This window comes from Eschscholzia californica, unplaced genomic scaffold (genome assembly GCF_041429995.1).
Source record: "Eschscholzia californica isolate CP2 unplaced genomic scaffold, dmEscCali1.0.p SCAF_3, whole genome shotgun sequence".
Classification (NCBI taxonomy): domain Eukaryota; kingdom Viridiplantae; phylum Streptophyta; class Magnoliopsida; order Ranunculales; family Papaveraceae; genus Eschscholzia; species Eschscholzia californica.
The window spans coordinates 4,936,477-4,962,582 of NW_028238420.1; the positions used below are offsets into that span (position 1 = coordinate 4,936,477).

Genomic DNA, 26,106 nt, shown 5'->3' on the forward strand with positions numbered 1-26,106 from the left:
TTTTTATTTGCAGATTACCTCTTAACGGTGAAGAGTGAGTTAGTGTGGGTAGAGAGAAAATGAATTAGGGTGTTGATAGGTTAGGGAAGTAAAAAAGATAAAAATGTTTGTACAAAGTTGCCTAGAATAAAAACAGGTCACTAGATCAACACCTTATGAATCCATAACCCGAATTACGTGGAGCCTTTGGTTCCAAAGTTGAGTTACGTGGACAGGAGGCCTTTAATTTCGAAGTTAGAGTAATACAAGGGACAAACTAAAAAAGAGTTTGGGGCCATGTGGTGGAGGGGCTCGGTGCGAGCGCACTGACGGCCCCCCACCACACGCTACTGCTAGTTGTTTCAATTAACAATCAGGTACACCAATGGGAGCACGATCGGTTGGAATGTGAGTTACCACTTCAAAGCCCAAATCCAATCCATTTATTTTATCGAGTCGGTTCAGTTCCTCTTGGTTTTGAGTGTTCATGAGCTCAACGAACTCGTGTATCTGTGACGGGTTTCAAGTTTGGGACTCTTTTTCGGAGCCCCATAACCAACCCTCAATTTTAAGGTCCCCTACGGCCCTACCTCCTTCATGATTGGTTAGTGTGCATAACAAATACACCCTTATAGCACCTGGGTATTGGGGAAATAGAGGAAAGGAGGAGATTCAAGCATCCGAGCTTTGTCCCTTCGGAATTCTCTGATTTCACATTTACTCACTAAACTAAGAAAAGGAAAGAAACCCATCTCTTCATTCATTGGAATAAATATCTCTGGCTCTTTGAAAATGAAGGTATGATAATGATAGCAATGTCCACTCTTTTCAGCTACTGCTCACTCAATCTGAATCTTCTTTTATGTTCTGAAATTTGTATTGGTTCTACTGTTTCATTGAAACAAGAAATTTGTAGGGTCAATTGTGTTTTACTAATGGAGTAATCTGAGCCATTCGGTCATAATTCTGATAAGATTATTTTGATTTTGCTTGGTGGGTATTGTTTTAGTTCTAAAGAACTTCCTCAATGTGATTCTTTCAGTTCAATTTATTGTTTTTGTATTGTTCAATTGGGCAGGTTTCAGAGAATCAGAATGAATAATTGTTACAGATTTGGAGAAACTTGGGTTTTATGTTTCTGATTATCTTGACTGAAATTTGAGGGCTTGAGAGTTGAGATTTGGGTGATACGTTCTTAAGATGGCAACTCACTCACCTTGTTTTTCGTCTCCCGACACTAAAACCCCCACTAGTGTATTAGCTGTTCTAAGAGGAAGAATTCCGGTAGAGAATCGCATAACTAGAATTAACACCCACAAGATGTTTGATAATGGGATGGTTGGTGGTGGGCGAAAAGTCGGTTTGAGTTCACCTGGTTTCAGAGGTGTAGAGAACTCCCACGGCGCTTACTCGTTTAATAATAAAGACTGTTTCTTGAATTTGCACCATGAAGTCTCCTTACCTAGAGGTAGTGAAAGAAATGACACAGTTATTAGTCCCAAAAAGGAGGGTTCGGGTGGAAATGTCACCGAAAGCTTAATAGGTTCATCGTCGTCCGAAAAACACAATGCAGCCAAGATAAAAGTTATTGGTGTTGGTGGTGGTGGATCTAATGCTGTAAATAGAATGATTGAGAGTTCCATGAATGGTGTTGAGTTCTGGATAGTTAACACTGACATCCAAGCACTGAGGATGTCTCCTGTGTTTTCTGATAACCGCTTGCAAATAGGGCAGAAGTTGACGAAGGGTCTTGGTGCTGGTGGGAAACCAGATATTGGCATGAATGCTGCTGAGGAAAGCAAAGAAATAATACAAAAGGCTCTTTCTGGTTCCGACATGGTATTTGTAACGGTAAGAAAAACTGTTGAATTAAATTATTATTGATACGTAAATCTGTTTCAGTATCAGATCTACCTTGGATAGCCCAAGAATCATTATATCCTTTTTTTAAAAATTCACTCTTCATTCACTAGATTCTGCCTCCTGATTGATATCGTGAACGTGATTCTGATACCCTCATATTTGGTTACAACTAATACAGCTATTCTGAAGGATACAAGTTATGAAAGTTATGTAGCTATCAAGATCTAGCATATATATTCTTTTCTTGTATTGGATTTGATTTATTATAGAAAAGAATGACAGAAACGCTTCATATCCTTTTGAGTGCCCACATGTTCTTTTGTTTCGTTTATTTTGTTTAACCTTTTTGTTTGTAATGCGATATGGTCATATTGTCTACGCAGGCTGGAATGGGAGGAGGAACAGGCACTGGTGCTGCCCCAGTAATTGCAGGGGTTGCAAAGTCAATGGGTATCTTGACTGTTGGTATTGTCACAACCCCATTCTCTTTTGAGGGACGACGACGAACAGTTCAAGCACAGGAAGGAATTGCTTCCCTGAGAGATAATGTTGATACACTAATTGTCATTCCAAATGACAAGTTGTTGACTGTTGTTTCTCAATCCACACCTGTAACAGAAGCATTTAACTTGGCTGATGATATACTTCGCCAAGGTGTTCGTGGTATCTCTGATATAATTATGGTATGGAATCCCTAGAATTTTCAAGTGTTTTATCTACACGTGTTCAACGGCCTCTCTCTCTCTGTAAAAGTTTGAACTTGTAGAAAGAGTCGTCCTTTTACAGTTATGCAAATATGAAGGGTAGGCGCTCTAACCATAATACTCAACATCTGGTCCTCGTTGCTTGTACAATGGTTTCTTTTTATTATCCTGTTCTCCCTAACAGTGGGATTTGAACCGTTCACCACTCTGATCTTCTAATTTGGTATCATGTTAAAGACTCACTCTCTAAAATCTCAATCTGGTAGAGGAAGTTGATTATTTTGTATATATATATCTAGCTATCTGGGGTAGGACTTCAACTTCTATAACAATTCCGAATTCCGACCTGAAAAGAAATAACGCTATGACTATCCAAAATGATATTTTCTTTGGCTTGGTTATCTTCCTTGGCACCATTGATTCCCATATTTTGAGATCTGCAACTTTAACCTAAATCCCTTTGTATGATCACAATTCACATAGAATGACCTACATAACCGCTATTTTCTTGGTTCAATTTCGGTACCTGACTACATTATTTGCAGGTTCCAGGTCTTGTCAATGTTGATTTTGCGGATGTGCGAACAATTATGGCAAATGCAGGTTCTTCTTTAATGGGGATAGGAACTGCGACAGGTAATTTCAATTCTATTCTTCATAGAGATTTAGACTAATCGTATACTTGTTTGCATGTATCTTTGTCATTTGATTTTTTTATTTGGGAAGAAATTCAAAACTTTTCCTGTTTCCCACATATTATCTTCGAGTTCATTTTTGTGTTTCAGCCTCATTCAGTGCTCTTGTTATTTATTTACCTTACTATGAAAAAAACGAAATCGTTTCCATTTTACCTCAAGGTTTCAGAACTGCTTCAGTATGACGATTGTGATCGTATCTTGGCAGGTGACAACAGAGCAAGAGATGCTGCACTAAATGCAATTCAATCACCTTTATTAGATATAGGTATAGAAAGAGCAACTGGAATTCTGTGGAACATCATTGGAGGAAGCGACTTAACTTTGTATGAGGTAATCCATATTTCCAGTTCCCTAGAATTGATCTTGTTTCTCGCTCTTTTCGTTTGTGTTACTTCCCTACTTTTCAATGCATAAACACAAGTACACAACAAATATTCGGTGCCTACGCAATACGGATGCTCGAGTGTCAGAAACATGAGTTTTTCAATTAATAATAGCATTTAAAGAAACAATATTTTGCGCAATATATTCATGTAAACCATCTCCAACTGTTAACTCAAAACCAACTGCCAGAGAGTGAAGAGGCATTAGGTATTATATTGTTCGTCACTAGATCTCTTTGTCAATGTGGGTCTATTCTTACACGCCTCCTCAAGTGTGACATTCTCGAGCTTAGACACCTTTTTGTTGGGTTACGCGGTGTATGTTGACCATTTGCCTATCATACACTGGTCTAGCTCTTATACCATATTAAGTTTGTAGGGATCCAACCCAGAAGTCAGAACTAATTGCTCGTGAGTGGAGAAGCCCTAAATATATCGAATTCTTGGTTATGAGACTTCCCGTGTCCATGAGCGCACGTGGATCTTTCTCACACTTAATTTCTCTTTTCTGCATGTTTTTTTATGACCTCAAAATACTGGTTTATGCTTGTTGAACCTAACCTTTTGTTTTTCTTTTTCAGTATTTTAAATTCCATATATTCGCTTTGAGATTTTTTTTTCAGCTCACATTTGGGCTTAATATTTGTTACCTATACTTAATGTTGTAAGACTTTAGATTATATCGAATTTTCTTTCTTCCTACATTAGCTTCTCATGATACACCTATTTGTTCGTCCTCATCTCACATTCATGTGTTCTTGCAGGTAAATGCTGCAGCAGAGGTAATATATGACCTCGTTGATCCAAATGCAAACTTGATATTCGGAGCAGTTATCGATCCATCGTTCAGTGGTCAAGTAAGTTGATGTGGTACATAAACTAGAAATTATGTAGCACTTGCGAATCCTTATGCAAAACACAGGCTTTCAATCCAAAAATTGCTCGTGAAGGAGCAAGTTTGAGCCAGTTAAATAAATAATATGCCAGTTCAAATATGGAAATCTGTCTTTTTCGATCACGAGATCAGTTTCATCTAATTATTATGTTCCAAATCTTTTAGAACTTTAGAGTTGATTCGAGTTAATATTGTTATCGAATAACTTTATTCATTATTCATCGGTTTGAGTTCAGGTTAGCATAACTCTGATTGCCACCGGATTTAAACCGCAAGAAGAAGCTGGCGGAAGACCTCCTCTTCCCGTAACTTCCCTTCCCTACTTCCTTTCAACATATTTGATTCTTCTTCTCTAGAACTCTGAAATACTTTGTCATGGTAAAATTTCAGGGTAATCAGTTAAGCCGTGGAGAAGTCAACCGACGGCCTTCCTCTTTCTCTCTCGTTGACAACTCTGTCGAGATCCCCGAGTTCCTCAAGAAGAAAGGCCGAACACGTTTTCCTCGAGTTTGATATACTCTTTTGTAATATATATACTCTTCTTATATTACTAGTTTTCGACGAAAAACACTATTCCCTGTACAAGTTTTCGAATAATACGAATGTTAGAGTTGAATTCTATCTATGTTTATCTTTTCTCAAGAACTTTAAGAATCATTTTTGGGTTTGAATTCTTAGAAACTAAAAAAGAATTCATGAGTTTAGATTTCAATCGGTAACTGATTCTTGATCTTGACCTAATTTCCAAGGATGGTATCAACTTAGCCTCAAGTCTATTTAACCACACAAATTTGAACAAATGTACAAATATCACAAACCACACAAAACAACCTGCAAATTAATTCTCTAGTTTCTTCATATAATCTTCAACTACAGTTCAATAACTCCATTTCTTCATGAAATGATCAGTCATAAGCTTAATATCTCCGGTCACCGGACTCCGGTAGTTCTTCCTTCAGAACATGCAGATATTACCCATAACTCCTCCGACAAGAATTTCGTTGAAACTGATCAAGACCCGTCTCCGATTCCTGCCATTAAGAAGAAAAAAGAAGCAGAGAAATGTGAAGTATTGGACGAAGATTCAGGACGGAATAAGCTTAAGAGACATCGGGTTGAGGTAGCGGGTCGAGTTTGGATTCCAGAGATATGGGGACAAGAAAAACTCATGAAGGATTGGATTGATTGTTCAGCTTTGGATGCTTCATTAGTTCCGGCTGAAATTTTATCGGCTCGAACAGCATTGATTGAAGAACGTCGAAGAACAAATTCTTCCAATAGTACTGGCTTTTGATGTTCTATTCGATGATTTTTATCTGTACAAGAGGTTGTATTAACAAGACTGCCCGCGAAATGAAGATTTGAATCTTACTGTTAAAGAAAAATAGCGTAACCTTTTTTATTTCCGCAGGGGCAACTTGCCTTCGAAAAGCCTATGCTGACCATAAATCTAAGGATTTGTTTTTTTTTTTCGTCTAACTTAAAAGATGTTAAACACAATATGTGAGACCATTCCGTCGATTCATCTGAATCGGTAACTAACTCATACCATACAGTTCAATCACTGTTATCGACTGGCTAACGAGATTAATCTTATTAGTAACTTATACCATACCAAGGTAAATGGTTATTTTCCTTGGAATATTAGTTAGATTTTGACCTAAAATTGACGAAGCATCTTGTGCACAACTATTTTTCAAAAATTTCAATAATTAAAAGTAAAAGGTGGAAGCATCAATGAATTGCCTCCATGAATTGCCTCCGATATGAAATTGAGTCGACATCTGACTAGAGTTCAAATAAATTTGTGAACATTTATTTTTGTCCGACTCAGTGACGTATGACTCGTTTTGGACAACTAATTTTTGTTAATTTTGGTTCACTTAGTTTAATCAAACGAGTCATATTGAGAGAGGGACACCGCCCGAGTAATCAGACCAACGCTTTGCCCGGGCTACCACCATCCGACGGTTAAGAATGGAGATTCCAGTAGCCATCTGATGGCGCGAAGCACTGGGTAACTAATAGAAAATCGTAACTTGACCCGGTGCAAACAACGCGCGAGGAGGCCAATTGTGGTTTTGCAGAGAGAAAATCGTAGAGAGAGAAAAAACTAGAAGAGAGAGAGAGAGAGAGAGAAACCATGGAAACTGCGGCGAGAAGATCAGGAGGAGGACTCTTTGAAGGCATCTACAGAGTTTTGATGCGTCGAAACTCCGTTTATGTCACCTTCGTTATCGCCGGCGCTTTCCTCGGCGAACGGGTAACGATTCCTTCTTACTTAATCATGGATTCATATATTTCTGATTATTTGATTCTTTCTGCGGATGCATTTGATTCAATATACTTTGTGTTCGATGGATGAAGGATTTGCTGCTTTTAAATGACCTATTTTTGTAGTTTTTTTTCGGATCTAGAATGATTTTGATCTAGTAAAAATGAATTTGTTATGATCAGTAGAAAGTTGAATTAATTAGATACCTAATTTTAAGATTTCTATGTTCTTTAAAGGATTAATTTTATTTGTTGTTACTTGTTACAATCTATAAATCTCAAACGAAATTAGGTTTTTTTTGGTCACACAGTGTTGCCCTAATTTGATGAAATGGTCACCTGTTCATTTTCATTCTGATTTCCACTCATGTCTATATGGATTTTCTGTTTTTGGATTGCTAAATTTAATTTGATGGTTGTTTTGATGCAGGCTGTAGATTATGGAGTTCATAGGCTTTGGGAAATGAACAATGTTGGGGTAATAATTCTAAATCTTTTATTGTTTACTTATTAATCTTAGGGCATAAATTCATAAATACTTACTACGATAGGAAGTGAACATTTGATAATAATATTTTATAATACAAGATTAATGTTACATAGAAAGAAGTTCGCCCCGATACGTGGGACAGGCTGTGGTATGTGGTATGCTACCATGCGAGTATACGGCTACGCTAGCGGTATACCTCCTCGATATGATATTTTAGGGTCCGGTATGTTGTAGGTTAGATACACCTACTCGTAGTCATTTTATCTCTATTAAAGTTAAAATCTTTACTAGTTAACAAAGAAATCTTCTAGTTAACAAAGCTTAGATTATAAAATTTTACAAAGAAATTGAGTTGATTAAAGTTGAACATTCCGGTACACCAAATTTGGAACAGTGGATCACGAACCCACTAAAAAAGGGTACGGGACATCCGACTTGCATACGCAGGGGGAGATAGAGTATCTGGTAACTCTGATCAAGATATAAAACCTGATGCTTTGACATTCTCCATTGATATTCTTGCTTTAATGTTTTTCTCGAGTTTTACACAACAAAGGACTACTATGACCCATTTGTCACAATTTATTCTAACATGTGAGGCGTTGACGTACGTTGCCTTGAAGCGAAACGCCTTGGCATACACCTTACCATTGAGATGCATATGCATTGTTTGAGCCTTCAGATGCATAAGCTGTGAGGCGCGCCTTGACTGATTCGTAAAACATAATACTCAGTTGACTGATCTTTCCAAAAAGTATTGCTCGATATATTCCTATACTACTTTTAACTGAACCATTTTTTTTCGACGTTCTGCAGAAGAGGTATGAAGATATTTCAGTACTGGGAACAAGGCAATCTGAAGAATGAATTTGTTAAAACTCCATATCTTTTTTTAGGCTCTGAATTTTGGATACTATATTCTTGTGTCATCGGCGAAGTCGCGAAAGCATCACAAGACTGATCGTTAATAATATTACCTTCTTGTTTATTGTCAAACGTTTGTATCCTTTTTCTCTTTTTGTCTGAAAGGAACTAGACTTGTTGATGTTTTTTATGGTGGGTTTTGGTGTTATGAAGAACTATTTATTCTCTGATTCAACATTGTAAAACAGGTATAAGCCCGAAACATCTTCTCTTTATATTGGTTGTGGGAATTGAAACCAGCTGAAAACTTTCTGATCCCTTGCCCTCCTAAGAATCTAAGATAGGCTTTGTTCTTTTTTTTCTTTTCCATCAGAAATTTCGTCACTAGACTTAGAAAAAAATGGTCCTAAAATCCTTTTCCTTCAGGGAAAACTTAGGAATTTCGTCACTAGACTTATAATCTACAGTATGCTCAATTCAAACTAACAACTAAAGGAAACAAAAATACTTTTTATAATCCATAATATACTCAATCCAAACTAACAACTACGAGAAACGAAAATGTGTACTACGAAGAGGAATAAAACATAAAAAAGAAAAAGAAAAAGAAAAAGAAAGTCATCAAGGCCGCAAAAGGAGTTGTTCTCAGAAGTTGGAAATAAACGAGAACAAACAAATCCCTCTCCCTCAAGATTAATCGAACTCGTGGCCATGATCTAAAAGGTAGTTAGCAGCAACCTCTTCGTTCTTGTTGCATGCAAAGAACACTTGCAATACCACTGCTCTGTCAAAACCCATGCCCTCCAGTCGTTCAATAGCTTCCAGCTCCTCGCGTGTGACTGCTACTTGCTGAGGCATGGCTGCATCAAGTTGCTCCATCATGTTCTCCTCTCCTTGAGCAGGTTCATCAAGAAGATTAATGAAATCATCCGGATGTTCTTGGATGAGGTTCAATATTTGAGGATTTTGCTTCCCTAGCTCTTCAAGCATAGACTCCAAAATTTGGGGATTTGCCTGCACCATAGCTCGCATAGCTTCGAACTGTGGGTTGTTCCTTAAGAACTCCAAGTTCCCTCCACCACCACCACCACCAGCAGCAGCAGCATTAGCACCACCCGTATTTGGGAGGCCTTGTGGAAAAAGATCTAACGGATTTGCGTTGGGTCCACCAGAAGACACCGCAGCCTGTGCAGGTTGTGGGGTCTGCTGAGTCGAAGGTACCAGAGCTTCCCCACCCGTACCAGCTTGGGTTGCAGGTGCCAAATCTGGTTGCTCAGGGATGCCAGAGTACAAATAGTCAACAGCTCTTTCTGGGTTATTGAAAGCGGCACGGAGTGCGCGAGCTACAATATCTCTATCCCACATTCCTCCCCCCACTTCAAGTAACTCCTGAATGGTCCCCTCAAGGTTACTTCCAACAACAAGATTAGACGCCGCCTCACCATAAACGTCTGATCCTCCGGGGGCAGTAACCGACAGAGTAGGAGCCGGGACAGGAGTAGTCCTTGGTGCTTGGACCGGAGTCGTTGGTGCTGATGTCGTTGGTGCTGATGTCGTTGGTGCTGATGCAGGACTTGCAGTTGAAGCCACTGAACTTGCTGGAGAGAGAGCAGTTGTTGTTGAACCGCCAGTACTAGTCGAGCTTTTCGCCTTGGTTAACATTATGACAATAAAATTATTCTCTGCAACATTGTTTTCATTCAATGTTGTGTCATCTTTAAGAACTTTCCCTCGGTGAATAAGAATCTGTTGTGAGGCAGGGTAAGCTTGTAACCCCTCAACAGTTTCAATGTTTTTCTTCACGTCATAAACCCTATCGTCTGGATTAACTTCAATATCGAACTTAGAGCCACCGAGGGTTTTAACAGAAATCTTCATCTTCTCTGTAGATGTTAATTGATTTTTGTGGTTTAACAGAGAGAGGGGAATATATAAAGAGGGGAAGGAGTCTGAGACCCGTCCCAATTCTACTTCTTGGCTTCTTTCTGTTTGAGCCGGATTAGAAAAGGTTCTAGAAAAAGCAAGACTTTTATTTTTTTCCCCTAAAATTCATAATGTGTCATTCTTTTTTTTTGGTTGAACTAGAAATTCATAATGTGTCATGAAAGAGGCAATTCGTCAAAAATAGATTATTAGTACAAATTTTTTTTTGGACAAATTTTAGTTTTGGACAAAATTATTGAGAAAAAAAAAATCATGATTTATGGGAGGTCCGAAATCGAATTTCTTTTGGTCCATATGACCCCTTCACTTGTGATCCTGTGAATTCTATTGAGTCTCCACAAGACCACAACGCATTATGATACTTCATAATGTATTATAAACTGCCTTATTTCAGATCTTCTTTTGGTGATCATTCATAATGTATTACTATAAACGTTTGTAATGTATTATAACAAATAGTTTTCTTTTGTTAATTCAGATATAATTTTTTTTTCTTTTTTCTAATTTTTTTTTTCTTTCAATGCTTCGAGTACCCGTTAGATGTAAGATATTATTATTAGTTTATCATTAATCCCAGTTACCAAGAGAGAGATTGACATCAAGAAAGAAATCAAACATATGAACGTCATGCTTCATTAGTATTTCTCTCTACATTCTAGAACAATAATTGTTACATGTATCAAAACCAATTATGTTTCTTGCTAGACGAATTCGTTCGTACATTTTTAGTATTACATAAACCATCATCTGAGAGCTCTTTTGATATCTAGTTTCACAAATTTTGATTTCTCTCCTGGTCGAAACGATAATATTCGTTTTAGGGTTTTCTTTATGTAAATTAATTATCGTATTTTTCGTAACAAATAAATTATTATATTACTAAAATACATGTTCGTAATACGTTACTCCCTTCGTCCTACTTTATTTGGCTTTTTAGGAAATTCAACTTATTGAGGAGAGCTTATTTATTGTTTTTTTTGTTGAAAGGAGTTTATTTATTGTTGACGACTAAAAGTATTTTAATTGTTGACGACTTAAAGTATTTTACCAAACTATTCATATGTAATGTGAAGTTTTTATTAAAATTACAGTGGTAGAAGTGCAAAACCAATTTGAACTTTTTATTGTATTTGAAAAAAGAAGCTAGTTTTGAAAATGTCATCATTCTATTATTTAAACGAATGTTATATAAAGAAAGTAAGACAAATATTTTCAGACATCCATAAAAAGAATAACACCCAAATAAAATGGGTCTCGATTTTGAGGAACAAAGAAAAATTTTCGGAGCAGAAAGACTTAGGTGTCGTTAGGCAACCAAAAGTAGAAGTTCTTTTGCTTGTAGTAGAAGTTCTTTTGCTTTTAAAAAGTAAAAAAATGATCATAAGTATGTTTGGCAAAAATGCTACTTATAAATAAAAAAAAGTCAAAAAGTTAGTTTGGTAATGTAATTTACTTTTCTATTTTTTCTCACAAAGATACCTGATTTCAATTAAATTTATTTATGATTTTCATGATTACTCTTTTAAAAGAAGTTGTGGTGATATTAACAATGGTGGTGGTGGTATGATGGTGGTGGTGGTGGTATGATGGTGGTGGTGGCAGTGGTGGTGAAGGTATGATGGTTGTGGTGGATGTATGAGGATGGTGTTGGTGGAGGCACGACAATGGTGGAGGAATGGTTGAGGTGTGGTGGTGGAGTTACGGTGGTGGTGCAAGTACGTTGGTGGTAGTGGTGGCGGTGGTTGAGATAAAATTGTGATGGTGGTGGTGGTGGTTGAGATACAGTGGTGATGGTGGTGGTGGAGGTACGATAGTGGTGGTGGTTGAGATACTTTTTTACTTTTCTACTTAAATAAGCAAAAAAGTAACTTATTTTAGCGTTGCCAAACGACACCTTAGTCAATAAACATTGACTTTTTTTTTTGATGAAGTAATAAACATTGACTTAGGGTGTGTACTTTAAAAATTGGCTTGATCAAACATTGCCCCTAATCTTCATCTCCCCCCCCCCCATTCTCTTATTCTTTTTCTCTCTCTCTCTCCATCTCATTCTCTTACTCGCTCACTCTCCCTCTCTCAGTTCTATTACGATCTCTCACTGTTGCTCTCAATGGTTCTCTCTCTATCTCTATCTTTATCTCTCTCCCTTTCTCATACAGACACAATTCCGACAAAGGGAAGTATTCTGTTTGCCAGAATCAGACTTCAAGGAGGACTTCTGGCGAAACCCTCCTTGAGGGTTTTGTGGCTAGTTGACCACTAAACATTTTGTGATTGACCAGTCACAACAAAATTTTCGTGGCTAATTTGCCTCGAAACACTTTGTGGTTGGCACGCCACAAAACCTTTTTTGGCTGCTTACCAAGAAAAGTTTCAAGGCTGACTAGCCAAAAAGTCCTTGAACGAGATTTCTCTTCCTTGAGGTCTTCTTCGTCTCAAACAAAGGTAGTTCTGGCGAAGGAGACACTTCCCTTCGCCAGAGCTGTGTGAGAAAGTGAAAAATCGTGAGATAGAGATATGTCGAGTGAGAGAGAGGAAAAGCGACCTAGAGAGAGAAACAATGAGAGATAGATGGAGATGTAGCAGGAAAAAGACAAAGGAACACAGAAAGAGGGAGAAGAAGATAGAGAGAAATAGTGAAAGGGAGAAACCGAGAGAGAGGGTTACCGTAAGTGAGAGAGGTGTGAGAAAATGTGACAATGGTGGTCGGAATGGTGGTAGTGGGAAGTTGTGGTGGCGAAGGTGATAGAGAATATGAAGGTTTAGGGGACAATGTTTGATCAAGTTAATTTTTTGTCTAAAAAAAATGTCTGCCTCCACAAACATTTTTCTGGAGAATTTATTTCCCGAATATTATTCTTTATGCTCAAAGTGGCGGCCGTAAGTTTCTAGTCCGTGGACCCTTGGCCTATTCCTACCGAGTAAAGATTTCACGCAAATTTACCCTCGTTAATAACGACACGTGCTATTCTCACGTGTTTAGGGTTCGTAAACCACACACTCCCATTTACGGCTTCATTGTTCTCAAACAGAAACCCTAGTCCAGGATTTTCAGTTGCTCTTCTTTCTCTTGGTGAGTTCTCTCTCTCTCTCTCTACAATTCTTTTCAATACGATTTGTTCTTCAAATTCATTCATCTTCTATTCCTCCATTCTCATTCAAATAAGCTTCTGAACTCTCTTTTGTTACACAGGAACCTGAATCTGCGAAGATGAGGTATTTTCATCTTGATTTTTTTTCCTTCGGCTGAACCTAATAGTCATGATGATGATGATGAAAAAGGAACAAATTTTTTTGATTGTTATACTCGTTTGATTACTCCTTTATTGAAGGTTTGGAATATTTGGGATTAAAAAAAAAGATTAATCTGTCTATCTGAAAGTATAAAAAAATTACATCTTTGGGATTGGAATAGGATTAGTAGCGTCGTAGCTGTCAATGTATGTCAGTATTTCAAGCATAATTAAGATTTTTATGTCGAATTTGTCATCAAGTAATGGGCTTTTGTTATGTCGATTTTATCACGAAGAATGGGTGTTTTCAATGTAGAATTTTGTCATAAATTAATGGGTGTTTTTGATGTCGAATTTATCGTTTCGTAATGGGTGTTTTTGATGTCGAATTTATCGTTTCGTAATGGGTGTTTTTGATGTCGAATCTATCGTTTCGTAATGGGTGTTTTGATGTCGAATTTATTGTTTCGTAATGGTTGTTACTTGTTTTTGATGTCGATTTGTTTTAAGAGTTAAATTGCCTAAATAATTATGATTGTATTTTTATCGTTTCTATAGTAAGCTTCAGAGTGATGTATTAAGAGAAGCCATCACCCAAATTGTTGGAGATGCCAAAGAGAAGAAACGCAATTTCACTGAAACTATTGAACTCCAGATTGGGCTTAAGAACTATGACCCTCAGAAAGACAAGCGTTTCAGTGGTTCTGTGAAGCTACCACATATTCCTCGCCCTAAAATGAAGGTTTGCATGCTCGGGGATGCCCAGCACGTCGAAGAGGTATCCTAAACATTTAGTTTTACGTCCATTCCCGTGCTTTTTTTTTTGTACTTGTCACTACGATAATAATGCTCACCAGTTCTCAGTTTATGATTATTTGTGGGTTCAAACTTTTTTCGTGTATAGGCAGAGAAGATAGGATTGGCCTATATGGATGTGGAATCACTGAAAAAGCTCAACAAAAACAAGAAATTGGTGAAGAAGCTTGCCAAAAAGTATCACGCTTTTCTTGCATCTGAAGCTGTGATTAAACAGATTCCCCGTCTCCTTGGCCCCGGTCTTAACAAGGCAGGCAAGTAGTTCTATCCATGAAATATAGCTTCCGAGCTGTTCAAATTTTACCATCTTGGTATTTTTGATTTTTTAAGAACTGAGATCGTAAGATATTATAATCATGTAATTTGGGAAACTTTCTGTTCACAACCCATTAGTCAGTCTATTACGATTTCTTCCGCTTTTCTCGTTCTGCGTTTTAATTTTTAACAAATTATGTTCCCTAATTCTTCTACATCTCTTTTATCTGTCTACTTGAACCCTGTGTACATTCAGGAAAGTTCCCAACATTGGTTTCTCATCAAGAATCTCTAGAGGCAAAAGTTAATGAAACCAAAGCTATGGTGAAGTTTCAATTGAAGAAGGTTCTTTGCATGGGAGTAGCAGTAGGAAACTTAGGAATGGAAGAGAAGCAGATCTTCCAGAATGTGCAACTCAGTGTTAACTTCCTTGTATCTCTGTTGAAGAAGAACTGGCAAAACGTAAGTTCATTTACCCCTTCCTACTAACCTCGTAACTGTTCATATTTCTTACCGCAGTTGGTTTCGTAATTTTGTGGTATTGTGATACTTCGAATCGATTGATGAAATACTACTGCTATCTAGATAATATATACTTAAGTGAGCATCAGATAGATACCCGTATATGTTTTACTCTGTTTCTGAGAACCTTATGTTACGTGTGTCTTCAGATATACTTATGTTACGTTTCTTCATATAATTCCTATAGTAGCCTTTGTTCTTACTTTTGATATCAAGAGATTATAATCACGAATCTTCATTGTCTTCCCATAACTGATCTTTTCATTTTTATTTTTGTTTTGGAATGAAATCACAGGTGAGGTGTTTGTACTTGAAGAGTACCATGGGGAAGACAAACCGCATCTTTTAAGCAGTACTACTATTTACTTGGTTATAAGAGAGCTTTTGTGTGGTTTAGTGAGAGCTTACTTGGACCTTGATTTTGCTTTTTTTTTTTTTTTTTAGTTTCTTGCCTTGATACTTATTTAGTTGGTTACTCCATCAATCTTAAATAGGGATGATTGTTTTATGCACATGACACTTTTATCACATAGTTATTTGAATTGACAACGAAGTACTTTCCTTTTATGAAGTTTATAAACTTTGATCTCGGTATCAAGTATATCGGCGATGCCTCCCTGTCCCTGAAACGGGGATGCTCGGCTAAGGCACGAACAGGTCCATTTGGGGAAGGTTTTATTACAAACACTCAGAGGCATTCTCATAGAGGTGAACAAACTAAGGATAAAATGGATAGAGTTTATTACAGACACTCGCATGCCTTTCCTCTCTGAACACAAAAACTCTTATTTCAATTGCAATCACAAGTAAGAGGAGTTTCTCTTATCTTGTCGTCAGGTTCACCATTATAAGATCAAAGACAACTTTATCTTATGCCATCTGATGGTTCTTTTGAGTGACAAGAAGGTAACCTATCAGCAGGGTTAGTTTACAGGACTACCAGAAAAAGTTTTGGAGAAGCATTCTGTCCTCTCAACACTCAGCCCAAGCATTCTGTCCTCTCAACACTCAGCCCAAGCATTTTATCTTTCGAAAATGCTTCTCTGAGATGCGACTCTTTCAATCTGGTTTAAACTCGTACTAATATACTCATGTTTGAATGAAGTGCTGAACCAGTTCGTTTCTAGTCCAGGACAGTCGATAAAAAGAATCCTGCTTATATTCATAAAAGTAAGATAAACACTTCACATATTCAAATTTCGGCACCATGACAAAGAATCAACAATTAAAAAAGTCGAAAAATAACATCAATCAGATTTTGAAGTAGGCATCTCGAATCGACAGATTGGGCAGAAGTGGCTCTCCTCCAACCACGGAACGATACAGTTTCCATGGTAGACATGAGAACAGGGCAAGTAAATGACTTCAGAATCTCTTTCTATTTCCTCCAAACAAACTATACAATTTGTTTCTTCTTTTTCTTCTTCGAACTTGACCTTCTTTAGTGCATCAATTGTATCTCTTGAGGCAGGTACCATTTTCTGAACCACCCCCATTGATTCTTGAATAGCTTGTTCCACTTGCTGTTGATCTTCTTGTTGATGAATAGCTGCTGCTGCTTGTTCTTCTATTTGTTGTTGATCTTCTTCTTGATGATGAATAGCTGCTGCTTGTTGTTGAATTGATGATGTTTTTGTTTGCACTAACTTGACTAGATCGATATCGACGTAAAATTCAATCTGATTCAAACCTTTCATATGCTCTTCGTTAGCAGTTCGATGAGCACTTCTGACAATGCGTTCAATCAAAGAGTAATGCTTAAATTGATGAGGATGGATACCCATATTAAATATAAATGTTTGAGAAATAATTGTGTGAATATGGTGTCTGAATTGGTATGGATTGAGATTGATTTTGGCGACAACAGGTGGTTGTGGTGAATTATGGTAATCTGTTTGTATAACTCGACCTCGTCTATCAAGAATCGAATGCTCTTCTTTAAAGTTGAATGTAATATCAAAATAGTAATGGCGGAAACCGGAGATGTTATGTGGAAACTTGAGAGATAGAAGTGGATCTTGCTGCCCAAAACAACAAAGTCTTACTACTTGTTTCACTTCTTCACCCATGGTTGAGATTTGCTTAGTAGATTAGTTGTAGAGATAGAGAGAAGTGATGAATGAACCAGGTGAACAGAGTGAGTTCTGTATATATATATATATATGTATAGGTGGTGGGGAAAGTTTCTATTTAAGATCTTTTCCGACAGAGAGAGAAGTGATGAACCAGGTGGAGACTGAGTTGTGAGTCTTCTGAATATATATAGGTGATGGCGGGAAAAGCTTTTTTTCAGAAACTATCTATTTCAGAGTTCTTCTTTTTAGAAAGTATTAACAAAGTATACCACCCCTAATGCCTTAATAATTAAGATAAGAGTTAAGGAATTTTTTTTTGAAAATTTGAATTAATATAACGAAAAGAACTATACAACAGCAACACAAAAGGGGAGGCTAAAGCGGATTCTTCACGATATCCACGCCTCCCAATTACAAACTATGTCAACATGAGACGAGTGGCTAAACTTAGGGATGCCCTTCGCCCAGATAAATACAATCGAGTTAAGGAATTTAACTTTCTTCTTCTAATCAGATTAGGACTTCAACAGGAAAGAGCTTTTTAGAAAGTATTAACAAAGAGTTCTAGAGTTTAAAATCAATCACATTTGACTAGGATCAAGAGTAGGCTGGGAATTATGCATGTGGGCTGAATCCCCCACCCGAGCCCAACGAGGACCATGGACGCCTGTGCTCGTCTCGAGCCCAACCCGCCAAGTTTTGTGGGCGGGCATGAGTTAAAACCTCTACCTGCTCACCTGCCAGTGCCCCCACCCACATAACTTTATTGAATGACAAACAACCAAATTACATATACTCTTTGTTGATGAACCCCAATAGTCCACGTTGCTAGACCTAGTTGAGACTTGAGATGGTAAACAATATGTTCAAGGACAATCACACGAACCCCATGCGTTGCTCTGCAATGACCCCAAGAGAGTTCTAAATGGGTTAGTGTAAGTAGTGCTTGGCTTTGGTGGAGCAGAGATTTGGATAAATTTATATTATCACAATTCCATCTTCATTATTTATCAATGTGTGATTAAATTCCTAAAGGACCAATACAAAAACTTTTAGTTTTGGTCTCACATTGCCTCTTTAGAATTAGGTAATGTGTAGAGACTTTATAAATAGAGAGGAAGAAGTGAGCTTTTCCAAGTCATGGGCTTACCCGATACTCGAGCTTCTTAATGGCGGGTAATGGGCGAGGCAAAATTTCAAAATTGCCGCCTAATTAACCCGCTTACCCTAAAAGCCATTGAAGTTTTGGTGTCCGACCTGCCCGACCCGATGCTTCAAGTGGCCCTTGGACGTCCATACCCGCCTGATTCCTACCTCTAGTCAAGAGTAAATGGGGGTGCTTTTAGCACAAATAGTGGGCGCCTATTTTGAAAATGAGCACCCATTGGCTCTCTTTCTTCTTCTTTCGCTTTATTTCAAATTTTTTTCTAAGACTCTTAGGTTTTTCGTGTTTTTTCAAGAGTATCGTATTTCAAAATTGGCTCTATTTTCCAAGTCATGGGCTTATCCAATACCCGAGCTTCTTAATGACGGGTAATGGGCGGGATGAATTTCAAAATTGCCGCCTAATTAACCCGCTTACCCTTATAGCCATTGAAGTTTTGGAGTCCGACTCGCCCGGCCCGATGCTTCAAGTGACCGTGGATGCCCCCCACCTGCCCAGTTCCTACCCCTAGTCAAGAGTACATGGGTGCTTTTAGCATAAAGAGTGGGTGGCTGTTTTGAAAATGAGCACCCCTTGGCTCTCTTTCCTCTTCTTAATCGAGCACTAACACTATCTGACGACCTTGGTCAAGCTTATCTAGTAGCTCCATTCTTCGTCTTCCTCGAGGTAAATCATCAAACCATTTTCCCTATTCTAATTTGACATAGAAGAGTTCAATTTAGAATAAGAAAGCGAGCAAGCGAAGATTAATGATGAGCTAATTGAATAGTGGTAAGAGGAATCTGACAACCTTGGTCAAGCTTATCTAGTAGCTCCATTCTTCGTCTTCCTCGAGGTAAATCATCTAACCGTTTTCCCTATTCTAATTTGACAAAGAAGAGTTCAATTTAGAATAAGAAAGCGAGCAAGCGAAGATTAATGATGAGCTAATCGAATAGTGGTAAGAGGTTTAGTCTTCCACTTTAGAGGTCAACGGTTCGAGGCACGCTGACAAATTAAAGAAAAAGTTCGCTTCTGGTCCAAAGGAGTCTGTTTCAAAGTTGGAGAATTATAAAAATGCGAGAAATATTTAAGAATTTCTTTCAACACATTGGAGGATCCGACCGTTGATTTCAGACGCTAAGGCTGAGCTAGCGTTTTCTCGTTTAAGGATCATTCAACATTGTCCGCGAGAAGCCAATTCTGAAGCCCACATGCTGGCCCATTCAGTCTTCGAGCAACTTTCTCTTTAACTTTGCGTTCTAGTCCTTATAATGGTCTAGTGTACGTTTAGTGTTTTATTTTAACTTCGTATTGTATTACATTTGGCTTTGGCCTTTCTATGAAGTTATCAGTTCTTAAAAAAAAAAAACTTTGCTAAAATAACATATTATTCATAAAAGCAATATAAAAACTTAAAATAATCATATTTCGACACTCATATCAGAAAGAATCAACAAAACAAAAAGTCGAAAAATAACATCAATCAGATTTTGAACTAGGCATCTCGAATCGAAAGATTGGGCAGAAGTGACTCTCCTCCGACCAGGGAACGATGCAGTTTCCATGGTAGATATGAGAGCAGGGCAAGTAAATGACTTCTGAACCGCCAAACAAACAGTACAATTTGTTTCTTCTTCTTCTTTTTATTCTTCTAACTTAACCTTCTTTAGTGCATCAATTATATCTCTTGAAGCAGGTACAATTATTTGAACCATTCCCATTGATTCTTGAATAGCTGCTTGTTCTTCCACTTTCTGTTGATCTTCTTGATGATGAATAAGTGCTTGTTCTTCCACTTGCTGTTGATCTTCTTGTTGATGAATAGCTGCTGCTTTTTCTTCCACTTGCTGTTGATCTTCTTGTTGATGAATAGCTGCTGCTTTTTCTTCCACTTGCTGTTGATCTTCTTGAACAGATATTGGATTGGGAGGACGGGACGTAAATACTACATCTGTAATAGAAGACAGTTCGATATCGACACAAAATTGAATGGAATTTAATCCTTTCATATGTTCTCTGTCAGCAGTTTTATAAGCATATTTGACAGTGTGTTCAATCAAAAAGGGATGATTAAATTGATGAGGACGGAGACCCATATTAATTAATGTTTGAGAAAGAATTGGGCGAATCTGGTTTCTGAATTGGTGCGAATCGAGATTGATTGTTTTGACAATGGGTGGATGTTGTAACTCGGGCTCGGAGTATGTATATGTAACTATGCCATCATGAAGCATAGTATGCACATGTTTATACCTGTAAATAATTTCAAACTGGTAACGGCGAAGACAACCAAAATTCATGACAGATAGACATGGATTTTTCTGCCACAATCCAAGTCTTACTTCTTGTCTGAATTGATGCATGATCGATAGATAGTTGCTCACTAGATTGATATTCAAGCGATGGATCGAGAGAGAGCGAGAGTGAAGTAATGAATGAAGAAAGTGAACAGAGAGTTTTGAATATATATAGATGGGGGGAAGTTTTTTAGAAAGTAATCACAAAATACTAATCCGAATTGGTTTAAATTATTCTTGTTTTTAGAAGTTGGTTAGGTTAGTTTACCCTGATTGTTATCATATTAACTTTCTATTTTTTAATCGGGCTTGGAACTTCAACTAGAAAGAAAAAGTCCTAATCCTATTATACTAGGGTTAAAGAGTAATTGGGGTGCGGGGTGCTTCTAGCTTTAAGTAATCGGGGCCTGCTTTGAAAATGAGCACCGCTTGATTTGTCTTTCCACTCTTTCTATTTTATTTTGATTTTCTCCATGACCCCTAAACGTTTTTGTGTTTTTTGAAGAGTAACATGGGTAGCCCATTTTATTTAAGAAAGAGACAGAGAAAAGACTTATTTTTTTGTTTTTAAACAAGTGGTAATCGTTGTATTATTTATGAAACATGAACGTTAGTTACAACATGAAAGGAGGGATATAAACATGAAGAAACAAATATAACATTCATAATTGAAATGATTATCTCCATTCTGTGTCTTCGACCGCTGACATCCTTCTCCGCAATAGTAAGTGGAAAAGAGAGGTACTCCAAAGACGATCATAAAGAACCATAACCAACGACGCTCAACCATCTCCCAACAAAAAGACCAGCTTAGAACTCCCTCGAAACCCATCTAACCAAAGAAGACAAAAGACAACATATTAGCAACTCATGACTACACTGATGGAAATAAACACCCAAATCTACAACTGATGAATTATTTGTTTCTCTTGTCCAGGTGTCGTCTACGAAATTGAGCGCGAAAAATATATAAAAACCTAAGAAGACGCACAGGAGGAGCATTTTGGTCATTTGGAAAGATTAAGGAAGAGATTCTCACTATTTTGGCTAATCCCGTACCACTGCTGGATAAGGGAACCATTTCGCTATCATAGTAGTACATCTAGAGAAATGAAAAAGCCGCCCACTTGCTAGCTGATCCTCACGTCCCTTAAGACTCGATATGTGAGAATGGTACACTTGCTAGCAGATCCTCGGGGAGCATTAAAGACTCGATATGTGGATGCACCTTATCACGCCCCACACAAGATACCGAGTTACTCCTGATATGCCCGAAAGTGTACCACTCTCACATTGTAACCGTCCATCTGCTACACTGTACACCCGCCATTTGTCACTCCTTGATTCTAGTCAACTAATATTTGGTCAAAAGTTTGACCTAAGCTAACTTTCTTATACCCTCTCTGATTTTCTTTCTGTTTTCGCCATTTGATTCGTTTTGAATTCTACTTTCCATCCGAGTTTCAACATCGGCCAAAATTACGTGACTCCTTTTATCTCCAAATGACCAAAATGCCCTCATGTGCGTCTTCTTAGCTTTTATCTATTTTCGCGCTTAATTCCGTAGAAGACACTTGGACAAGAGAAATAAATAATTCATGGAGTAACTGCTTGAAATGGACTAACTAGCCTAAGTTAAGAGATTCAGATGAGACATTTTCATGTCTCATCAGAAATATCTTATGAGCTTAAATGGAGTTAATTTCCAATTCTTCTGAAACCTGATCTCCTCTTCTTTCCTCCACTTTATCGCACCTCACCTCCATCTCGTATCTTCCTCTCCCCACCTCACTATCTTCTGCGGGGAAAGTGTTGGCTGGACACTTTTTTTTTGGTGACCTTTAAACTCTAATATTTTTATTTCTACCACACTATCTTTGTTCCACTTTAGACTCCCGATTAAATGGATAACTAGGGTTTACTCAAGGTAAGAAGTTAGGACTACTATTCATTTTCATCTATCTATATTTAGATCCCCCGAAAATGGATGATAGAGTAGATTGACGCAAGGTTGAATAAGAAGCTGATGAAGAAGAAGCACAACAAGTAGAAGAAGAGGATAACGACGAGAACGAACGATGATGATGATAATGGTGATGTTGGCGATGATGATTTGTTGGTGGTGGTGGTGATGATGATGATGATGAGGAAGGAAATTATAATGGCTTATTTAAACATTGATCCTTAGTTATTTAACAATATTATGACTACACCCCAAATTAAAAATATGTGTGGCGTCGAACCCCATTCTCGATTTTTCTGTTAAATATCAGTTAAGTGGTTCACGTACCCAACCACATGCGTGACTTATGACAAAAATATCATTTATAAAATATTTAGATTATTTAGACATTGACCCCTGACTATTTACTAATATTAGGACACACCCCCAAAACAAAAAATATGTTTAGGCTGACTCACATTCTCTGTTTTTTCGTCAAATATCAATGAAGTAGTTCGAGTGAGGTTTCGTATTTCTCTTATTTTTATATGTTTTCAGAGATAGTTTTATAATAGAAAAGTCAGCTAATCTGATAGCATAAGAATCTAAGATCTCAAATTACACAATCTACAAAAAGTGATTGGTTCATGAACTCGAAGTTAGTCTGGGAACTCGATCCAAATAAGCCAGAAATATCAAGGAAAATAGGCTACCTGAAGTCCAAGACAAGTTCGACCCGTCTGGCTAGTATATTAGATAGGCTATCGATGGGAAACATATAAAAAGACGTACCCCAATATCTAGTCGTCCAATAAGTCTGGTTGATTAAAGAGATTAGAGAAGGTCTCGGATATATAATCGTTAGATACAAAGTCTAGTTCCTAGTTAGTTTTAGATTTGTTACTTATAATATAAGAAAAAAAAACTCATGCATGTGGTTGGCACACGGCCCACTTAACTCATGTTTGACGAAAAAGAAACGAAAATGAGAGTCAAATTTTGGAAGTGTCGTCCTAAAATTGCTTAATAAATCGAGGTTAATATCTAAGGGGTAATTTCTATATAGGTCAAAATAATATAGAAAATAAGCAAAAAAGCATTAAACATTTGAAAATTATTATTCAGGTAAAAAAGTATACAAATACTATAATACCCTTTTTGTCATTTTGTGTAACTAAATTCTTTTAATTTTCTTTAATCGATATAACTTTTGTTTGAGATGTCGTATTTCCATGAAAGTTATATATTTAGAAATGAGTTTTCATTAGCTTTCTAACAAGCCCCACTTTCAATACTTTATCAATTATTAAATATTGACAACATATATAATTATTTTTAACTACATATATAATGCATTAGTCAAAATATTATTTTTTCGTTAACGGTTTGTTAAACACAAATGACAATATGCATAACATTTTAATTTTTGCAAAAAACAAATAAAGAAATGAATTTGTCTAATTGTTTCGGTCGAAACCAAAACAAAAAAAATGCGAAAACCATTTCTTTTTGCAGAAGATAAACCGAAAAATGTTTTTGTCAGAATGTTAGTGTCAGTCAATGTGTTTGTCAAATGCAGACCATTTTGCAAAATAAATTTTTAGCAAAAACGAAGAAATTCAAAATTGTTGAGAGTAAACTGAAATTTATTCAGAAATTTTCAAAAATATTTTTCAGGTTGATTTGTGCGGGAAACTTCATTTCGGAGGTAAAAGTACACTTTTATGAAATGTCATTTTTTTATAATATTACTCAGGTTTGGGCCACCCTCTAAAAAAAACTATAGTGCTCATATCATGCCCTAAGATTAGTTAGGGTTTGAGAGTAATTCTTTACTACCAATTATAAAAGAAAGGAGTCAACAGTTGGTAGCCCAAGTGGTTCCAAGGTGTTGACATAAACTCCAGAAATCCCTGGAGGTCCCAGGTTCGAATCCCAGAGAAGGTGGAATCTTTGGTTATTTGAATTGGGGTTATTAGGGTGTAAATAATGTTGTTGGCCTTTAGGCCATGTCTTGTTGGGCTATAGGCAAATGTAACGACATACGTAACGACATACGTAATCACATCTATGATGTATCAAGTGTCAAATGTAACGACATACGTAAATCGTAGTCGACTTCCAAAAAAATAAATTATAAAAGAAAGGAGAAATCAAAAACTAAAATTCAAAGCTATAGTAAAAAAATTCAAAACAGTAAAATTTAAAAGTAGAGTTCAAAAGTTATATTTAGAAATAAACATTGGAAACCTTTTTTTGTGAAAACCAAGAAGTAAAGTTATTGTTAATCTTACTTTAGTTCTAAATTTATATAATATATTTTTTTAATTTTTATGATTTAAATTAATAATTTTCTAACTATTTTTTTTCGTTTGTATTTCTTTTGTTCTGAATTTATATAGTTTTTTGCAAGTAAAGATTAATGATGAGCTAATTGATTAGTGGGAAAGAAAACCAAGACTTTTATTCAATTAGATAATGAGATGTTTATAAAAACTACAAGTACTACTTAAGTTGCTCTTCTCGATTAACTGATTATTTTTTCTCACTAACCTCTTGGTTAACAATGATGCTTTATTCTCTCTCTCATCCTCTTTCACTGCAATCCTCATATCTCCGTCCTCCTCCTTCCTTACAATTGCTGCTCTATTATGAAGTTCAAGATCACTTTCATGAGAAAAAATGTTACGTAAATCTATAATTTCCAGATCTCTGATTTTATAAATGGATGAGACCAACTGAGCTAAAATCACTAGCTCTCAATGGAGCTTGGAGCAATGACAAAGCTTGTATTGGATGTATCTTTCGGGATTGCTATGGAAGTCCTCTAGTTGCATATGCAACAATAGTTAATCCCGACGAGTCTGTCGATACGATTGAGTTGTATGCCATCAAGCAAGGTTTACAAACTACTATTAATCTGGGTAGATCTTTAGGTGTGAAGTCTACTACAATTTAGTCAGATTATGTTTACGCAATTGAATACATTTCAACAAAAGATCAATCGACTCTTCCTTCAAGTGCCTCTTCCTTTGAGTGTTGTGGCTGTTAGGTTAATCCCACATTGTTTGTGGAAGGGGCAGGGGGTGCGTTAATAAGTGTGGGAGAAACCTTACCTCTTAAGCTAGCTTTTGGGGTAAGAGAGGCCTAAGACCACCCACCACACTTCAGAAATCTCCCTTTTTCTTACTTCTCTTTGTTATGGAAGTTGTGAATAATCTCTTCCCTTTCATTCCCTATTTATAATGATAAATAAGGAGGTATTCTACTAGAAATAGGATTCCTTTTTAGGCTAGAATTAGAAACTTCTCCAAGATAGAAGGTAAAAAACCACGGGACCTAGTCCAGAAATATTCCACTATAATTAAATAATGGGTTACACAATTCTTCACCAAACCTATGGTGGATAAACCAAAGGGTTATTTCTCAAATGGCCCCCACCTTGTGACCAGCTTCCTGCCTAGCCCCCTAGATTAGCAAAAATACCCATATGGCCCCCTTTTTGAGATTCCGTTAAAACACCGTTAACCAGCCAACATTTCTCTCTCCTCCATCTCATAACCTCTCTCTGCCACCTCATCTTCTAGCCAACTCATCGTCTTCTCCGGCGAAGGTCGCCGGCCGACCATTTTTCCGGTCGGCGACCTTCAAACCTAAAAAAAATATTAATTTCTCTCACCTCTCTCTCTAATTTTTTTTTTTAATTTCCTCTTTCTTCTTCTTCT

At 37.0% G+C, this 26,106-nt stretch overlaps 3 protein-coding genes and 1 pseudogene across 4 annotated transcripts; 3 read left to right on the top strand and 1 right to left on the bottom strand.

Moving 5' to 3' along the window:
- The first annotated feature begins 610 nt into the window (after window positions 1-610).
- LOC147547879 (cell division protein FtsZ homolog 2-1, chloroplastic-like) lies at window positions 611-5,138 on the top strand. 2 transcript variants are annotated; one of them, XM_086672641.1, is made up of 8 exons: window positions 611-777; window positions 1,058-1,830; window positions 2,226-2,525; window positions 3,092-3,182; window positions 3,450-3,574; window positions 4,392-4,484; window positions 4,759-4,827; window positions 4,913-5,138. In XM_086672641.1, exons 2-8 carry the CDS (start codon window positions 1,180-1,182, stop codon window positions 5,033-5,035), a joined length of 1,452 nt encoding a protein of 483 aa, XP_086528767.1. In that variant the 5' UTR covers window positions 611-777; window positions 1,058-1,179; the 3' UTR covers window positions 5,036-5,138. The 2 variants fall into 2 exon arrangements, with proteins under 2 accessions (XP_086528767.1, XP_086528768.1); XM_086672642.1 differs by lacking the exon at window positions 611-777 and adding an exon at window positions 886-972.
- Window positions 5,139-6,461: 1,323 nt separating this feature from the next.
- LOC147547880 (cytochrome b-c1 complex subunit 9, mitochondrial-like) lies at window positions 6,462-8,425 on the top strand. Its single transcript, XM_086669650.1, has 3 exons — window positions 6,462-6,785; window positions 7,227-7,274; window positions 8,103-8,425. The coding sequence occupies exons 1-3, from the start codon at window positions 6,666-6,668 to the stop codon at window positions 8,151-8,153; spliced, it is 219 nt and encodes a 72-aa protein (XP_086525776.1). The 5' UTR covers window positions 6,462-6,665; the 3' UTR covers window positions 8,154-8,425.
- A 353-nt stretch (window positions 8,426-8,778) lies between these two features.
- Window positions 8,779-10,028, bottom strand: LOC147547881 (ubiquitin receptor RAD23d pseudogene; annotated as a pseudogene).
- Window positions 10,029-12,962: 2,934 nt separating this feature from the next.
- LOC147547882 (large ribosomal subunit protein uL1-like) lies at window positions 12,963-15,485 on the top strand. The gene is made up of 6 exons (XM_086672643.1): window positions 12,963-13,167; window positions 13,288-13,310; window positions 13,886-14,105; window positions 14,232-14,397; window positions 14,655-14,860; window positions 15,216-15,485. The coding sequence occupies exons 2-6, from the start codon at window positions 13,306-13,308 to the stop codon at window positions 15,267-15,269; spliced, it is 651 nt and encodes a 216-aa protein (XP_086528769.1). The 5' UTR covers window positions 12,963-13,167; window positions 13,288-13,305; the 3' UTR covers window positions 15,270-15,485.
- Window positions 15,486-26,106: the final 10,621 nt, after the last annotated feature.